At 40.9% G+C, this 19,856-nt stretch overlaps 1 protein-coding gene and 1 long non-coding RNA gene across 7 annotated transcripts; both read right to left on the reverse strand.

The window, feature by feature from the left end:
• LOC130520335 (zinc-alpha-2-glycoprotein-like) lies at positions 1 to 18,070 on the reverse strand. Of its 6 annotated transcripts, none has more exons than XM_057024050.1 (6): positions 17,707 to 18,070; positions 7,725 to 7,961; positions 2,783 to 3,043; positions 2,303 to 2,563; positions 1,437 to 1,545; positions 1 to 1,281 (listed from the first exon to the last, which is right to left on the reverse strand). In XM_057024050.1, the coding sequence occupies exons 1-6, from the start codon at positions 17,753 to 17,755 to the stop codon at positions 1,170 to 1,172; spliced, it is 1,029 nt and encodes a 342-aa protein (XP_056880030.1). In that variant the 5' UTR covers positions 17,756 to 18,070; the 3' UTR covers positions 1 to 1,169. The 6 variants fall into 6 exon arrangements, 5 of the variants coding, with proteins under 5 accessions (XP_056880030.1, XP_056880032.1, XP_056880028.1 ...); XM_057024052.1 differs by lacking the exons at positions 7,725 to 7,961; positions 17,707 to 18,070 and adding exons at positions 3,127 to 3,363; positions 8,829 to 8,906 and having other exon boundaries at positions 1,435 to 1,545; XM_057024048.1 differs by lacking the exon at positions 17,707 to 18,070 and adding an exon at positions 8,829 to 8,906.
• LOC130520337 (uncharacterized) lies at positions 12,129 to 14,467 on the reverse strand. The gene is made up of 3 exons (XR_008948787.1): positions 13,936 to 14,467; positions 13,084 to 13,199; positions 12,129 to 12,930 (listed from the first exon to the last, which is right to left on the reverse strand). It is a non-coding gene; the product is annotated as an uncharacterized LOC130520337 (long non-coding RNA).
• Positions 18,071 to 19,856: the final 1,786 nt, after the last annotated feature.

Consider the following 19,856-nt stretch of genomic DNA (forward strand, 5'->3'; position numbering starts at 1 on the left):
TTAACAAAAATAAAACTCATTTATTGCAGGAAGTAAAAACATACAATATTTACAAACATTTAATAATGAAAAAAAGCGAAACTCTTAATGATTTCACACATCAAGTTCTGCAAGTTATTTTACAAACACTGTTAAACAGTTTATTATTTTACACACAATATTAGTGGACCAGTTTCACATGAATTTGTTAGATTCTTCTAGGAAGAACTTCATAACATAAGACGGGTCAAAGTGCTCAAGCTTTCCATAGTTTGGCTTCTTAAAACAGATGACAGTCAGTGAAGGTTAGACCCGTGTCAGCAGCATAAATCAAATCAATATTTATTTATATAGCGTCTTTTACAATCAAAATTGTTTAAAGGCACTTTCCAGAATCCCAGGGCCTGACCCCAGACAAGCAACAGTGGCAAGGAAAAACTCCCCTTTAACAGGAAGAAACCTTGAGCAGGACCAGGGTCATGTAGGGGGACCCTCCTGCTGATGGGGGGCTGGGTAGAGAGAGAGGAGAGGAGAGGAGAGAGAGGAGAGGAGAGGAGAGGGAGAGGCTCAGAAACACACACAAAAATACACTATACAACGGGTCAGCGGGGCCGGAGGTCATCACACAGCTCCGAAGGCGGCAATACCTGTAAATGAATAGTGGGGGGGAGCAGAAAAACTACACAAGAATCAGCATAACTAGTCTGCTTGATGAGGAGGAGAGGAGAGGAGAGGAGAGGAGAGGAGAGGAGAGGAGAGGAGAGGAGAGGAGGAGGGGGGAAACCATGACCCAGTGGGGTGACAGAGGCCTGTCAGGTGATCATGTTTCCGGACCCCGGCAGCCTCGGCCTATAGCAGCACAGCTAAGATGTGACCTAACGATTAGACGACCCCCTAAGTATGATAATCTGTCTGTCTATGATAGTAACTGGAACTGCAGAATTAGTAACAATAAGCTTTTTCAAAGAGGTAGGTTTTAAGTCTGATCTTAAAAGTAGCGATGGAGCCTCCCGTACCTGGACAGGGAGCTGGTTCCATAGCAGGGGGGCCTGGTAGCTAAATGCCAAAGCTCTGCTACTGGATGACAACACAGTCCAAATATTACAGCACATGTGACTTTGGATCCTCTGTTCAGGTCTACACGTTTCTATAGACGTGCACTTTCAGCATGAAGAGTAAAACATCCTGGATCATTGATGTCGTCTCTGCTCAAGTCCTCCGTGGATAAAATCCATCTTCCCCCAGTTATTCTTCAATGGGCTCATGAGAAAAGTTTCCTCATCACTTTTTCCTCTCTTGTGACTATGAAGAAATAAAATGAAGGAACAATTAATAGATGCTGACAGGTGTATTTCACAAGAAACATCATTAACATTCTATTAATGCAGGGCCACAATAGTAAAATATCAGCTCACAGACTGACTTGAAAGTTACAATCAAAGAAGTGAGACTTACACAAAAGAGTCATTACGGAGATTAAACAACAAACTGTAAAGATGATGCCGATAATTCTCCAAAGCGTCATGTGGATGTAAAGGATGTATCGTCCATCAAGTGTGTTTCCATCTGCTCATAAAAGAGTATAAACAACAAAAACATGATTATTGTAATCACCAAACTGGCCATACTTTACTCTATGCAGCATGTCGTCATGTGTTATTGTAATAAACTTATTTTTAATATTTTGAAAGCTGTGCTCCGAATAACAGAAAGTGTAACTGACTCTATTTAGAGTATTTCAACTGTTACATTTATTAACTGTCTGGACCAACGTGACATGCCGACAGTTGTCTGAGGCCTGGACACAGACTGAAGCTCAACGTTGCGCACTGATAATTCTGTGCCAAGACGATAGAAAGGTGGGTGCTGAGCTGCTGCAGCGCCCCCTGCTGGCAGAGGGTGATTCTGTACATTCCACTGCCTGTACCAAATTGTAACTCTGTAGTAGCTCGTTTCTTTCTGGAAACATGTGAAGCACGTTGAATGTTGTTAATTAAATGGGCCCAAAAAAAAAAACCTTGTGGAGAGACAAAAAAATAAGTCTCAAATAAGTTTTAACAGTGTCGAAACAGCCGTTTCTGACAGAGTTAATGACCAACACTGCTGTAATCTCAGCCAGAAAAGATCCAAAGGTCTGCTTTCAGACGGAGGAAGACCAGAGAATCACCAGGAACGTTTCAGAGCTTCTTCATGAGGGACTTTTACCAGAGTACCCAACACACCAGAACCCCCCCAGCAACAATAAGATCCCACTGGCCTGTGTGCAGCCTGGATCATGACTCAATAACAATCATGCAGCAGTATGTAAATGTAAAGTTCTCACCCCACATGACAGTGATGTTTCTTTCTTCTGTTTGGACAACACAGCCATAGATGTTGGTGTGGATCAGGGGGACCTCAGCTGTCAGGATGAGGATCACTGATCCATCCCCAGAAGGCAACGGGCCAGTTACAGTGATCCAGTTTGCCTTGGTGGCCCCGTCTTCAGTCAGAGACACTGAACGCACTGATTTGTCAGTACTGGTGACGTGGCACTTCAGCAATGCCTTGGTTCTGTCAACAGGGTTGGCAAACACACGGAGATCTGCAGGAGGATAGAAAAGGTGATGATCAGGGTGGGACCAGCCAGGGGAAGAAAAGATACTTTTGTATGTGTTCAGGTTAATTCCTGAATTATGTCCAATGAGCCAAATCTGTGTGGTTGTTAGATTTTACATGCTGTGTCGTAAAAAACAGGTATTTCATGAATCTGTGTAAGTCCTCACAAAGATACAAGTACAAATATATGTGTATGTTTATTCACCTGTTCTTTTTTCTATTTCTTTTAATTTGATGTGGTGGATCATTTCTAGACAGTATCTCCTGATGAATTGTCCAAACAAATGGTTCCGAGTCTCATAGCCGTTCCACGAATCTTTAATCATTTCTGCAGAAGGAGACAGGGCTTTCCATTTCTGAGCTCCAGCATCAAACTGAATGAAACCCTCTCCATTCACTGCCCAGTTGTCAAAAGCAGATTCAAGCCTCTCGTCTGACGTGATGCAGCCACGCCGCCGTTGAACATCTACAAGGATTATTTTATGTAAAATGTTCAGTTCATCTTCAACAAAATAAACACATGACAAAGCAAATGTGCTACAAACTTACTCCGTGTGTGATTGATGAATTTAGAAATCGCTTTGAGAGCATCAAAAACATCATAACATGCTGCTGTGCAGGTCCCAATTAAGTTGTGGGATTCCAGGACGGGTTTGAAGTGTTCTTGTTGTGTCCCACTGTCACAGTGAGAGATCACAACTCCATCAAACTCTGTAACTTGTTCAAAATGGGGCCCAGATCCAGGCTGAACACGTCCTGTAGACAAGAACTCAAGAGAATGGGAACCTGAAACACACAAAACAAATGGAGTCAAAACTCTGGACCCTCACAGTGGGATCAGCGGTTCTGACAAAAATAATCATGTTATAAATTGATCCCAATCTCAGGTCTTGTCAAATTAATATTGAAAGATGTAAACAGTTTAATATTATGGTTAATTATTTTAAACCTTAAGCTGTGAGTCGTATCTGCTCAAATTGGTGGACGGTATCAAAAAAAGCAAAAAATCTCTTTGATCATCATCATTGATCCTCTTTGAGCCAGACCACCACATGTCAGGATAAAAACCCACATCTCATCTCCTCTCATCCTGATCACCAGAACTCCTCAGGGCTGCTTCCTCGTTCCCCTACTATAATCCCTCTTCACAAACACTCAACTGGACAAAACACCACTAAAAACAAACAACCAGAATGAAAAACAGCCTCTTTCCACAAGCTGTGAAGGAAACATGGAGCAGCAGGATGAGAAACAGGTCAAAAGACCCAACAATAACCCAAAATATCATAATAGATTCCTCATAAACTGAATATAAACAAGGTTTACTACAGCACCTGAACAGGCACCAATAAGAAAAGAGCTTTAATCTCCACTCTCTTCGTACTCTGTGTGCAGGCATCAAAATCAAAGCAAATCCTCAGATAGTCAACAACTAAAAAATACATCCGTGTTTGGACAGTTAACTGCAACTTTCATGCATATGCTTTTGATATTAAAATATTAAATAAATATTAAAACACACACACACACACACACACACACAGGGCAGAGGTACTTTAGCAGAGGTTTTATCAACCGGAAGTATCAGTGTGCGCTACTGCTGCGCCCCCTAACGGCTCAGTCAGGAACAGTCCCCGCACTGGAAACGGAAGCACTGAAGTTTCCTCGTTCGGTTGCACATGTTAGCGTTTAGAATAGTGTCACTGCCCAAATATATTCAAGTATTTCACCAGCTTCCTGGTGCATTATTCGCTATTGATGTTTTTATTGCAGAGCTAAACAAAAACAAAGGGCGTTTTTGAATGTTCTTGAAAAGTCGATGGCAGTATCACCGACCAGTTGAGGTGTTCAATCAATCACGTCATTTTGAATATTTTATATTCATGCAGGAGTTTGGGGAGAGTTGTTTTAATCAGAATCATTGTGTGTTCTTTGATTAGCATGTTGCTCTAAAAGGTGTTGGATGCCTAAAGGAGTCATGTGAGATTGTGAGTCTTTGGGGGGCATCTGAGAGGAACAAGACCAAATGTGGGAGAAGAGCATCTACACAGAGAGCTGATTGATTGTTTGTCTATTTCTTATTTCTTCCTGAGAAAAGCGCAACACAGCGCTCAGAACGTGTGTGTAAAGAAAGTTTCCTCAACTTACCGCATTCTGCTGCTGGGAGCAGGATCCAAAACAGAAGACAAATGTTCATCTTCCTAAATGAAGACGAGTGTCGCGGGGGTTTGAATGAGGGAGAAAGTCGTAATTCAAAAAGAGCGCTGGAACCGCCTTGTGGGCGGAGCCTCCGGACAGCACCAATCAATACCCCCCAGAGAGGTGACGTCTGGGTCCAAACACGTGATTCACTGACACCGCCTCGTCAAGATTCGGACAGGTTGAGATTTAAGCACATAAACTCCTGATAACCGTATTTAAAAAATTAACAGTTTGTGTGTTGTTGTAGTAGGTAGTAGGTGTACTGTATACGGTGGCCGAGAAGTGCAAAACACTTTTACAAATGACGAAACAAATTTACAAATGACGAAACAAATTTACAAGTAACGAAACACTTTTACAAGCGGCTGAAACAAATTTACAAGTAACATTTTCTACCGGAAAGGGAATTACCGACCCTTGGTACGTTTGGGCCAATGGATGCGTTCCGTCGGTACAGTTGGTAATACCCTTTCCGTAAGAAAAAGCAGCCGGCAGAAAACAAATTTACAAGTTACTTTTCTTACGGAAAGGGTATTACCAACTTACTTTTTCTGCCGAAAAGGGAATTACCATCATTTGAATCGAAAGCGGGTAAGGACTTCATCGTGACGCAGGATCCACAGACACAGCAGCCTCGCCTTCCGCAAAGAAAAAATGTTCAGGTAGATATACATGATGTACATGGTGATGTGCTTTTCCAAGTAGTTATAACAAAAAACAAAACAAACCTCTGCTCCCCCTACACACTGTAATGATGGTCATACCTTTGGCAATTGTAATACCTAATAGATTGAATATATGCTCTCACACTAAAACTCCTGTATCCTATAATGATCTTGTCAGTGAGAAGCTGACCTTTAAAGGAAAACAAGCCCAATCAAATGTTTCCTCATAAACTGGAGTAAAAGAAAACCAAGTTCTTTAAATATGTATCACACAGGCTCTTAGAAAAACATTTATTTTAATACAGGACATAAAAATATACATACATTAGAAAGCAGACATTTATTAGATAAAAAAAGAACAAATAGAGAACATTTTCTGTTGATACAATCATCCTCTTAAATATTCTTCAAGGTGCTTCTGAAGTGTGTTTTCATTTCTTCCAGGGGTGATTTATAGGTTCAGAGCTTTAGCACCCAGAGTGCCTGGCTGGTTCAAAAGATGACACTCTGGTCATTCCAGTTAATGAGTTCATTCAACACAATTTAGGAGTCTTAGTTAAAAAAAATCATGGAAAAGTGATCTTCCTCCCTGAAACTATGGTATGCATGAACTCATTCATGTTACAGTTCCTCACACACACCAATTAAGTTAGGCTAACAGACAATAATCTGTTCCATTCAATTCAATGCAGCTCAAATGGGGACTAACATTTGTTGGTGATAATAATGTGTCGCGTGTATTGGGGTGTAGAGTAGTTGTCCAACATAACCACTGTATATTTACATCACGACACTCCTGTTAAGAGCCTAGACACGTTTTTATTTCTAGTGCTTTTTGTAAGTCTGTGAAATCATCTGTGGAAGAAAATAAATAGTTCAAAGCTTAAGCAGCCAGAAAAATAGACCATTTATGCCTGTGCTCCTTCTTCACTTTACAAAATCCTCTTATTATTCTTGACTTTGTTGTAATTAAATGGAGGATGAATTAATATGTGCTGAGAGGTAGATCTCATTAGAAACTCAATGATTTGTCCACAAAAATGTTATTGTTAAAATATTTCAACAATACTAAATCAACAGCTGACAGACTGACTTAAATGTTACATTTACTGTAGTGATACTTACTGGTACATTTGAGCACCAGTGCTGTTGTGCAGATTAGAAAAAGAACACATAAAAACAGAACGCAGCTCAAAATTGTGTCCAACTGACACTTGTGGAAAGAATTTCTCTTCCATCAAGTGTGTTTCCATCTGGAACCAAAGAAAAAATAGCATTGTTACTAAAAACATTGTAATAAAAGTAATAATTACAATAATAAACTAATAATGTTGATGCTGACAAATGTAGCGGACACTATTCACAGTATTTAAACAGTTATATTTCTTATTTTCCAGCGCTCAAGTATTTCTCACATCAGATTTTTAACAAACCTGAACTAACTGAGACTTGAACACAACGTTAAAATTTCAGCCTGTATTGCTTTGACTCAATAACAATCATGCAGCAGCATGTAAATGTAAAGTTCTCACCCCACATGACAGTGATGGTTCTGTCTTCTGTTTGGACAACACAGCCATAGATGTTGGTGTGGATCAGGGGGACCTCAGCTGTCAGGATGAGGATCACTGATCCATCCCCAGAAGGCAACGGGCCAGTTACAGTGATCCAGTTTGCCTTGGGGGCCCCGTCTTCAGTCAGAGACACTGAACGCACTGATTTGTCAGTACTGGTGACGTGGCACTTCAGCAATGCCTTGGTTCTGTCAACAGGGTTGGCAAACACACGGAGATCTGCAGGAGGATAGAAAAGGTGATGATCAGGGTTGTCTGTTGTCACTCTTTGAACAGGGAACCAGCAGTGATGAGCAGCTCACTCTTCCTCTCAACATAGTTTTAGCTCATAACCAACACCAGGCTGCTTTTTAGGACCAGAGAGTGTGTTCACCTGTTCTTTTTTCTATTTCTCTTAATTTGATGTGGTGGATCATTTCTAGAGTATCTCCTGATGAAGTGTCCAAACAAATGGTTCCGAGCCTCATAGCCGTTCCACGAATCTTTAATCATTTCTGCAGAAGGAGACAGGGCTTTCCATTTCTGAGCTCCAGCATCAAACTGAATGAAACCCTCTCCATTCACTGCCCAGTTGTCAAAAGCAGATTCGAGCCTCTCGTCTGACGTGATGCAGCCACGCCGCCGCTGAACATCTACAAGGATTGTTTTTTCTCTTTAGTTAAAGGTGTTAATTCCTAATTACAAAGCAAATGTGCTACAAACTTACTCCGTGTGTGATTGGTGAATTTAGAAATCGCTTTGAGAGCATCAAAAACATCATAACATGCTGGTCTGCAGGTCCCAGGTAAGTTGTGGGATTCCAGGACGGGTTTGAAGTGTTCTTGTTGTGTCCCACTGTCACAGTGAGAGATCACAACTCCATCAAACTCTGTAACTTGTTCAAAATGGGGCCGAGATCCAGGCTGAACACGTCCTGTAGACAAGAACTCAAGAGAATGGGAACCTGAAACACACAAACAAATGGAGTCTTTGCATCAAAAGGTTCTGACAGGAACACAGGAAACTGTGTTTTAATGTCAAATTAGGAAAAAGGAAGAAGTTGAAACAATAACAAAGCACAAACTGAAAGGAAAAAGGCAGGAGCAATAGGAGAGAGAAAGGAAAGGGAATGAGGTAGAGGAGCGCAGTGGCAGTGTTCTTGGGTAGATCCAGATAACGAAGACAAGAATCTCTGGCTGAAGATAGTGTGGTTATCAGGAGCAACGTTGGGAGTTTATAATCCACGTCGTCGTCTCGCCTGGGAGGATCCTAATTTCAAATCCACTGGCTCTCAGCCACTCAGAGTTCGGGATTCTGTCTTTGCAGGATTACACCTGGTTGGAAACTACGACACCCGTTGTTTAAATTTGGTGCCCTTCTTGAGGGTCTCACTCAGGCTTTTGTAGGTCACACGGATACCCACAATCAAGAAGAAATATCAGGCCGAATAAAATGCTTTTTTAATAAAATTTTCTTGCTTCCTGATCTACACTCAACAGTCGATTGCAGTAATAAGCTGAAACAACCACCAGTTTAAAAAGAAGAAAAGGAAGATCATGAACTATTACACCTAATAAAGCAGCTTCTCCGGGTCTCCAGAGCAAACCAAAAATGTTCTCTTTTGTACGTTTCCTGTCTTTAGCCAGTATTTTATATTAATATTTAAACGTGGTTGTGGATCATGGATCAGTCAGTCTTAAATCTTGAGGTTCTCGACGAGTGTGTAACACGTGGTGACCAAATAAACTTTACTCGCTAAACTTGACAACTTTGCGCGGCGTCTAACAACCCTGCAAATCCAAACTTTCGCCATTACAGTTGTGTCACCTACCACATTCTGCTGCTGGCAGCAAAACCCAGTAAAGCAAAAGACAGAACTTCATCTTCCTGCAGTTGCGTTTCCCAAATAAAAGTCATAATTATTGCTGTCGATGTTTGTTGTGTGTGCATCCAAAAGAGGAGAAAAGATGAAGTTGTCTCTCCAGCGCTGGGGAACCAAACGTCTTCAGAACACCGTCACGATTTTTTTATCTGTACGATCGTTAATTTTTGAATTTTTATATCACGCAGCAGTAAACACCGGAAGTGGGTGTAATAGTTGGATCCCGCCTTACTTTTATTTTACCGAGACGTGAAATGTTCTTCATAAACTTGAGTGACGAACAATTAATAAGTATAAATTTGTAGGGTTGTGTTGTTTGTTTGTTTTTTGTTTTGCCTTAATTGAAGTGATAAATGTTCCATCGTTGAACAAAGATTATAATTCTGTTCCTCTGAGCTACATTTTCTTTTGCTTTGCCTGGCGCCTGCTCTTCACTGGTTGAAATATGTTCTATATTGACATTTTAATTCCGTACTAGTTTAACATCCCCTGTTCCTTCTGTAACTGCTCCATCTTCTCTCTGGAAGGCTGAGCTGCTGGTCTGTGTTTTTCAGGGGAGATTCTGGTCAGACTCATCAGCCTCCACAACGAGCAGATAGCAGTTATTACTAAACTGATATTGGAGGTCCTACAGAATAGCGTCTGGAATGTCAATAACATCTGAAGGTTACTGTTTGATTTGATTTTGCATGAGTACTTGTTACTCTGGTTTTAATGAGTAGCATTAAATGGCGCTTTGGTTTGTTATTGTCCTGAAAATAAACTACTAATCCTATTCTGCAGGAAACCTGATACTGATTCTTCTTCTAAGTTTGACAACAATGCATTTATGTCTTCTCACTGAATGTATTAAAAAATGTGGATGTCTGTAGTTTAGAGACATGTTGAGATGTTAAAGATCTTTTAGGATCATTTAAGATCTTGAAAGTATTTGAGTTTTCACATGTTACCAAACAAATTTAGTAGAATGTGACAATAATAATACGAAGGTGACATGAAAATATAGTCACTGAAGTTTCTGTGGATGCTTTTTTGAAAAGCCATAAAGTCATTATTACCTGGTGGGTGAACAATAATTTATTAATCTGGCAGCTCTCTGATAGGCCATATAATTAGTTTTATAAACGGACTCGATCATTTCTGTCCGATGTCTTTCTTTTCATCTTCGTTGCATGTGTTTTAAAGGAACACACTTTAGACTAATTCAGTATACTGATGCAAATCACTCGAGCCTTATTTTTGTGAAAGATCAAAAAACAATCTACATGAAAATTGTTACAAAAATATACATATATATTATTTCTTACTAATAAATGTTTATGTATAAAAATAAGTCTAATCAAGTTGTTCTTTATAATCTGGAGTAAATAAAAATTCTGCTCTTGATATATAAATATAAACTATTCTTCTAATGAAGGAAGTAAAAAAAAGACAATCTTAGTATAAAGACATTTAATACAGTAAAAGAAGATCTTAACAAGTATGTACATTTATTTTGATATTCAATTTCATTAAATTAAAATTAATCGTTTATTGACAACATTCTTGGTGCCACATGACATCATCAAAGAACATGAGTTACATTTGATCAGTCTCTTAAAGAATGAATAATGTTTAAGTAAACGGTTCACTAAACAGTAGTTTGGTGGTCATGTTACATTACATAGAAATAGTTATTTGTGTAATGCTTTATAATGTCTAAATAGGAAACCAAAGTGCTTACATAACAGATAAAAGGTAACAGGGAAAAGAACATAATAAAAAGTTTCTTTAGTTTTTACACCTGATCACTTTGTGACTTCACCTGTATGTTCTGTTTAATGTACTGCTCTGTTTGAAAGTGTCGTAAATGTGAACGTTAAAGCCGGTTCATGCAAATGTTTGTGTCGATCCCCTGCTCAGTTGTATTACACGGGGAACTTTAATATGGAGAATAAAATTATTCAGGATCATAGCATTTGTCTCTCGTCCAATCTTGACAAATATTCATTCTTCTGGTTATCCATCAATTCATCACTCCTTAAAGATACTGGTGTTGTTACATCACTTACACCACTCTACTTACTTGGAAATAATAACACAAAATGGAGGCACAAATAACATGTTGGCAGATATTTCACACAACGAAGACATAAGAGCTAATTAAACATTAATACCATAAAATCAGCTGACAGACTGAGGACAACAAAAGAGGACTTACAGTGAGACATCCATTTGCAACACACTGTTAAACCAACAATGGGAGCCAAAAATGTCCAATAACACACCAAAGCAAAAGTGTTTTTCCATCTGAAACAAAAGGGAAATTATGGCAATATCAAAAATACACTAGGTTAAAACCTTGCATTATTCTTATCATATGATTCCTGACCTTTTTACCAGTTATATTTACAATTGGGCCCAGAAAACATCTATAGATCTATACATTGGTGAGACTAAACAACCACTGTACAGATTGCAACGCCAACTCCTCAGGTCAGGATTTGGCCATCCAGCTACACCCAAAAGATAAGGGACACTGATTTGAAGAAAGCAAAGCAAAGCAAATTACCACTGACCCTCATGAGCATCAACAATAACGCTCAGTGACTCAGCACAGCACAACTGTGGGATTCCCACTAGTTCATTTACAATTGAAGAAGCCTCTCAGATAAGAGGTGAAAACAAAGTTCAGGTGAACTTCCCTGAGCCAAGAATTCTTTTTGACCTGGATGATTGAGAACATTCATCAACCATTTCTCAAAATGCAGACCCATTAGTCCTGCTTCCTCGTGCTTGAAACATCCTCAATCAAGCACTGTTCCAGCACTAAGTTTGCAAGCTACCAAGTACATTCCAATCTCCCGTAAGGGTCCTTGTTCTACCCCTTTGATCAAATATGCATCACATGTGACTTGTCTGGACTCAACTGCTTCCAGATTCAAATGACAAACATGAAATGAATCAATCCGATTAATGTCCAGTTGTGTTTCATCCCTTGAATAATTGACATATATGCAGCCTGTATTGCTTTGACTGCCCAAATTAAAGTTGTGTTTTTTTCAAAATGGGTATAAAACACAAATGAACTAAAAGAGTCAGTGGTCATTTCATGAAACATCCTGGGAGAACTTCCAAACTGCACTGATAAAGTTGCGATCCCAGGGGATTGGAACCCACAACTTGTTGCTGTGATGAGACAATGTTAACCACCTCATCTAATCAGACATTCCCTCATGTAAATGAAAAAAACATTATCACAAAGCTCTTAAATTAAAACTCATTTATTGCAGGAAGTAAAAACATACAATATTTACAAACATTTAATAATGGAAAAAATAGAAACTCTCTAAGACTTCACACATCAGGTCCGCAAGTTAGTTACAAACACTGTTAAACCACTTACTATTTTACACACAATATAGTCGACCAGTTTCACATGAATTTGTTAGATTCTTCAAGGAAGAACTTCAGAGTTAAATTTCAACACCAAGGATGTAACTGAAACCAGTCTTTCAGAAACAGAAATAAAGTCATCAAACATTCAACAACATAAAAGATTTTTACAATGTCGAAATAAGTAACCAGTGTTTTACAAAATAAATAAAGATGATGCAAACAAAATAAAGGAGAGATGAATGAGTAAATAACACAAAAATAAATGAAACCAGACATAATGTGACAGCATTACGAGGTGTTTAAAAGCAGTTTTGAAAGATGAGTGTTAAGCTCTGATTTAAGAAGTTCAAGATCATTATTACTGAATTTAGGGTCAAAGTGCTAAAGTTTTCCATAGTTTGGCTTCTTAAAAAAGATGACAGTCAGTGAAGGTTAGACCCGTGTCAGTAGCATAGTCCCAAAGCTCTGCTACTGGATGACAACACAGTCCAAATATTACAGCACATGTGACTTTGGATCCTCTGTTCAGGTCTATACGTTTCTATAGACGTGCACTTTCAGCATGAAGAGTAAAACATCCTGGATCATTGATGTGGATAAAATCCATCTTCCCCCAGTTATTCATCAATGGACTCATGAGTTAAGTTTCCTCACCACTTTTTCTGCCTTGTGCCTATGAAGAAATAAAATGAAGGAACAATTAATAGATGCCGACAGGTGTATTTCACAAGAAACATCATTAACAATCTATTAATGCAGGGCCACAATAGTAAAATATCAGCTCACAGACTGACTTGAAAGTTACAATCAAAGAAGTGAGACTTACACAAAAGAGTCATTACGGAGATTAAAAAACAAACAAGATGATGATGCCGATAATAATCCAAAACTTCATCGGGACACCTGCATAAAGGATGTGTTGTCCATCAAGTGTTGTTCCATCTGCAATAAAGAGTATAAACAAAAACATGATTATTGTAATCACCAAACTGGCCATACATGTCGTCATGTGTTATTGTAATAAACTTATTTTTAATATTTTGAAAGCTGTGCTCCGAATAACAGAAAGTGTAACTGACTCTATTTAGAGTATTTCAACTGTTACATTTATTAACTGTCTGGACCAACATGCCGACAGTTGTCTGAGGCCTGGACACAGACTGAAGCTCAACGTTGCGCACTGATAATTCTGTGCCAAGACGATAGAAAGGTGGGTGCTGAGCTGCTGCAGCGCCCCCTGCTGGCAGGAGATGGTTCTGTGCATTCCACTGCCTGCACCAAATTGTAACTCTGTAGTAGCTCGTTTCTTTCTGGAAACATGTGAAGCACGTTGAATGTTGTTAATTAAATGGGCCAAAAAACCCAAAAAAACTTGTGGAGAGACAAAAAAAATAAGTCTCAAATAAGTTTCAACAGCATCGAAACAGCCGTTTCTGACAGAGTTAATGACCAACACTGCTGTAATCTCAGCCAGAAAAGATCCAAAGGTCTGCTTTCAGACGGAGGAAGACCAGAGAATCACCAGGAACGTTTCAGAGCTTCTTCATGAGGGACTTTTACCAGAGTACCCAACACACCAGAACCCCCCCAGCAACAATAAGATCCCACTGGCCTGTGTGCAGCCTGGATCATGACTCAATAACAATCATGCAGCAGCATGTAAATGTAAAGTTCTCACCCCACATGACAGTGATGGTTCTGTCTTCTGTTTGGACAACACAGCCATAGATGTTGGTGTGGATCAGGGGGACCTCAGCTGTCAGGATGAGGATCACTGATCCATCCCCAGAAGGCAACGGGCCAGTTACAGTGATCCAGTTTGCCTTGGTGGCCCCGTCTTCAGTCAGAGACACTGAACGCACTGATTTGTCAGTACTGGTGACGTGGCACTTCAGCAATGCCTTGGTTCTGTCAACAGGGTTGGCAAACACACGGAGATCTGCAGGAGGATAGAAAAGGTGATGATCAGGGTTGTCTGTTGTCACTCTTTGAACAGGGAACCAGCAGTGATGAGCAGCTCACTCTTCCTCTCAACATAGTTTTAGCTCATAACCAACACCAGGCTCCTTCAGCTACCTTTACCAGACTGAACTGCTTCTGTCCTCATCTGAGCTCCATCAGCAGATTCAACACTGACAGGAGGAAATCACTGAGGTCACCATGACAACGAAACAGGATGTGGCTTCATTTGGCTTTAAAAGCTGCTGTTGTTATTCTCTCTGTTACCGCACGTGTATGTATGTGTGTGTGTGTGTGTTTATTCACCTGTTCTTTTTTCTGCTTCCCTTAATTTGATCTGATGGATCATTTCTGGACATTCTTCATTGATGAATGTCCAAAGAAATGGTTCCGAGCCTCACGGTTGTTCCACGAATCTTTAATCATTTCTGCAGAAGGAGACAGGGCTTTCCATTTCTGAGCTCCAGCATCAAACTGAATGAAACCCTCTCCATTCACTGCCCAGTTGTCAAAAGCTGATTCAAGCCTCTCGTCTGACGTGATGCAGCCACGCCGCCGTTGAACATCTACAAGGATTGTTTTATGTAAAATGTTCAGTTCATTTTCAACAAAATAAACACGTTATAAAGCAAATGTGCTACAAACTTACTCCGTGTGTGATTGATGAATTTAGAAATCTCTTTGAGAGCATCAAAAACATCATAACATGCTGGTCTGCAGGTCCCAGGTAAGTTGTGGGATTCCAGGACGGGTTTGAAGTGTTCTTGTTGTGTCCCACTGTCACAGTGAGAGATCACAACTCCATCAAACTCTGTAACTTGTTCAAAATGGAGCCCAGATCCAGGCTGAACACGTCCTGTAGACAAGAACTCAAGAGAATGGGAACCTGAAACACACAAACAAATGGAGTCAAAACTCTGGACCCTCACAGTGGGATCAGCGGTTCTGACAAAAATAATCATGTTATAAATTGATCCCAATCTCAGGTCTTGTCAAATTAATATTGAAAGATGTAGACAGTTTAATATTATGGTTAATTATTTTAAACCTTAAGCTGTGAGTCGTATCTGCTCAAATTGGTGGACGGTATCAAAAAAAGCAAAAATATCTCTTTGATCATCATCATTGATCCTCTTTGAGCCAGACCACCACATGTCAGGATAAAAACCCACATCTCATCTCCTCTCATCCTGATCACCAGAACTCCTCAGGGCTGCTTCCTCGTTCCCCTACTATAATCCCTCTTCACAAACACTCAACTGGACAAAACACCACTAAAAACAAACAACCAGAATGAAAAACAGCCTCTTTCCACAAGCTGTGAAGGAAACATGGAGCAGCAGGATGAGAAACAGGTCAAAAGACCCAACAATAACCCAAAATATCATAATAGATTCCTCATAAACTGAATATAAACAAGGTTTACTACAGCACCTGAACAGGCACCAACAAAAAAGAGGTTTAATCTCCACTCTCTTCATACTCTGTGTGCAGGCATCAAAATCAAAGCAAATCCTCAGATAGTCAACAACTAAAAAATACATCTGTGTTTGGACAGTTACCTGGGAGATCATTCTTGGTAGTTTGAGACAGTTTGAGACCAACAACCACATGAGGACAACAAAATGAGCTGACTAACACCCAAAAATATTGCAAGAATTAAAGGATTCCTGACTAAACAATATCTTGACAAGCTAGTTCATGCATTTGTTTTCAGCAGGCTGGTAACGGTGTGTTTGTAGGTTTTAGTTAAAGTTCAGCCAGGTAGCTGCAGCTGAATGGTCTTGTTGGGCATAAATACATTTCAGATTGACTTGTGCAGTATGAAACATCCGGACCCTGAAGATTAACTCGTGATTCTCACAACCACAAACAAACTTCCTAACGTGTCGGAAGACACACACACACACACACACACACACACACACACACACACCACACACACACACACACACCACACACGGCAGAGGTACGTTAGTAGCGGATGCATCAACCGGAAGTCTAAGTGTGCACTACTGCTGCGCCTTCTGTGAAAGTAATGAAAATGAAATGAAAGTAAACGAAATCACTGCGCAAGCCACGTTCATTTGGCCATGTTTTCGTTTCGAATAGTGTCTCTGCCCAAATATCTTCAAGTATTTCACCAGCTTCCTGGTGCATTATTCGCTATTGATGTTTTTATTGCAGAGCTAAACAAAAACAAAGGGCGTTTTTGAATGTTCTTGAAAAGTCGATGGCAGTATCACCGACCAGTTGAGGTGTTCAATCAATCACGTCATTTTGAATATTATATATTCATGCAAGAGTTTGGGGAGAGTTGTTTTAATCAGAATCATTGTCTGCTCTTTGTTTAGTCCAGGCCTGGCCAACCCGCGGCTCTTTGCCTGGTTTCATGCGGCTCTAACGTTCATATTGAAGTTTGGGTTTGTGTTTTTTAAATGTGCGTGTTCGCTTCGCTTGAGTTCAATACGTTACTTTCGCCAAAAGCGCATGCGCGTCAGATGAAAATACCGCAAAGTTTCTCAGTAGGGACAAGATCTTTTGAGTAAACAATTAGTGTCAAGTTCGCCTTCAGAATGGCAGGAAAAAATGCACGAAAGCTTCGTGACTCGGTTCCGCGATCTACAACTGAAAAGGGCACCGATTGCATTCCTCGCTGCCCCTTTTAATGTGGAGACGCACTGTTGGAAAGCCCCGCTAGCAACAGGTGAGGCTGCAGCTGAGTTGGAGATGATCGATCATTGTGAGGAGCACCGACTGAAACCTGCTTTAAGGGAAGGGGCCATTGAGTTCTGGAAAAGTGTGCCAATGGAAAAATACCCCAATGTCAAACGGGCTGCGCTTAAGATCCTGTCAATATTTGGGTCAACATACGTCAGCATCGATCTGTTCTGACTGACACCCATGTGAAAGAATTGAATACAAGCCAGATTTCAAGAGGATTGTTCAAAGCAAGGAATGCCAGAGGTCCCACTAAGCAACATGCATAGTAAGAGAACTTTTTTTTTAATTATTATATTTTGGTTTGTGGACTTAGTTGAATTGAGAGTTTGTGTGTGTGAGACAGTGCACACAATGTTCATTGTTGAAAATGACTGGCCCGTGGTCTGTAGAAGTCAAATTCTGTAATTATCATGTTGGTGTGTGACATTTACAATAAATCTGGCTAAGCAGAGGTCTGTGTGTGTGTGTGTGTGTGTGTGTGAGGAAGGGATGAGGTGATGTTCATGTGTGCCCATGTGTATGATGTGGCTCTTAGGCTCTGACTGGTTGGCCACCCCTGGTTTGGCATGTTGCTCTAAAAGGTGTTGGCTGCCTAAAGGAGTCATGTGAGATTGTGAGTCTTTGGGGGACATCTGAGAGGAACAAGACCAAATGTGGGAGAAGAGCATCTACACAGAGAGCTGATTGATTGTTTGTCTATTTCTACCTGAGAAAAGCGCAACACAGCGCTCAGAACGTGTGTGTAAAGAAAGTTTCCTCAACTTACCGCATTCTGCTGCTGGGAGCAGGATCCAAAACAGAAGACAAATGTTCATCTTCCTAAATGAAGGTCGCTAAACACTTGTTGTCCTCATCTGAAGCAGTCTGGAAGCACACCGTGACGAGGGTTCTTTGTGATAAAGACCGATTCTCTTAAAAGCGCGTCTCAAACTAGACGAGTGTCGCGGGGGTTTTAAATGCGCGTGACAGTCGCGGTTCAATATACAGTATACGTAGATACCGCCATGTGGGCGGAGCCTTCGTTGAGCACCAGGAAAGTCCCGGCGCACTCACAAACTCATTTTCTACCGCTTGTTCCTCCACTGAGGGTCGCGGGGGGGCTGGAGCCTATCCCAGCTCAATGGGCGGAGGCAGGGCACACCCTGGACTGGACGCCAGTCAATCGCAGGGCTGACACATATAGACAGACAACCATTCACTCTCACACTCACACCTACGGGCAATTTAGAGTTTCCAATTAGCCTAATCCCCAGTCCCGGCGCAGTGCTTCTCAATTATTTTCTGTTACGCCCCCCCTAGGAAGAAGAAAACATTTTGCCCCCCCGCCGTGACTATAATTAGTATCATTTGTCTATGAAATTGTTATAAGTACACCTCTGCATGACATTGTATCCTTATTAATATTAAAGAAAACAAAAAAAGAAAGAAATTTAGACCAAAGCGGGATGATTGTTGCCAATATTCGGCACGTTTTGCCGAAAAAACTCAAGCGGCTGATCAGCGTGACTGGGGGTGTAATGTCTTTAAGTGAGGGTTAGGGTTAGTGTTAGGGTTAACCAGGGTTAGGGTTAACCAGGGTTAGGGTGATCAGCGTGCCTGGGGTGTAATGTCTTTAAGTGACGCCTTCATTTATTTGGCTTCATGCTGTCCTGCCAACATTTTTAGACACAGTAAACACACCGGTCTTTCCTCGTCTCCCACCGTAGTCGCAGTGAAGCCAAGCGCTATAAATGCTTCGTCAGATTTCCTCGTCTTAGCTTTCGTATGTCTCATTATCTCCGTCTCTCTCCGCCTTTCTTTTCATCACTGTTAAGTATTTTTTCATGCTGTCTCTTGGTGGTTTGTTCACTGCACTTCCTATCTCTTGCTCTGTGGTGTGTGCGCGCGGGATGTGCAATTACACTTTATTTAGTACGGCCAAAAAAAAACCAAAAAAAACAAAAACATGTTCTCCGGGGTCTCACGCGCCCCCCTGGCATCGCACCACTATTTGAGAAGCGCTGCGCCAGGCCAAGGTAACGTCTCGATCCAAACACGTGATTCATATCCAACAGTAACTTACTATAGCTATGGTGTATCTTCCATCCAAATGAATCGCTGTTTGTCTATTTGTAAATTACTTTTTGGACAGGTCCGGTGCCCGGTGTGTTCCAGATATTAACCTTTGGGGAACGCTGGACCGAGACGCCTCAGATGCAAGAAGGGCTGGGAATGCTGTGGCAGATGCGACGGTAGATGGGCAGCGGTGCATGAGCAGCCCACCTCTGGCCAGGTCAGAGGACCCACTCGCCTACTGGCTAAATCACAGACATCGTTACACCAACCTTTTCAAGCGGGCCAAAAGATTTCTATGCATGTCAGCATCTACTGTACCCTGCAGAAGAATATTCTCCAAATGTGGAGAAATTGTGAGCAAAAAAGAAACTGGTTAAATCCCAATACTGTGAAAAATAACGTACCTCAATAAAAACTTCGAGTCCACAATTATACAAGAATACCCAAGCTATGGCATATTTTACCAGCATTTTCACCTTAACAAAACAAAGCTCACGTGTGCGCCTCCCGGTCACCAATAGCGGCTCCAACCCTGCAGTGCAAGGCTCGCGGGTCGCCAGGAGAGGGCGCTAGAACTACAACTTCAGGTAAACATTACTTCGAGTAATCATTACAAGTGGTTCGGGAATTCACAAAAGCTTAATTTGCCCATCATTACTTTTTGTCCTGATCGGAACCAGACAAATCTACCGAGCTTTATCTTGTTGGTGTTGTTGTTCTTCCACTTCCACAGTTGGCATCTATATTGTAGTTGTCACCTTCTGGTCCTCTATATCCACCCTTTGTGGTGCAGCCCTCCGTGATCGCCCATTCAGATGTCTGTTCGTGCCACCCAGCCTGCTCTGACAAAGACTTTATTAG

This window comes from Takifugu flavidus, unplaced genomic scaffold (assembly GCF_003711565.1).
Source record: "Takifugu flavidus isolate HTHZ2018 unplaced genomic scaffold, ASM371156v2 ctg348, whole genome shotgun sequence".
In the NCBI taxonomy this organism is placed as follows: domain Eukaryota; kingdom Metazoa; phylum Chordata; class Actinopteri; order Tetraodontiformes; family Tetraodontidae; genus Takifugu; species Takifugu flavidus.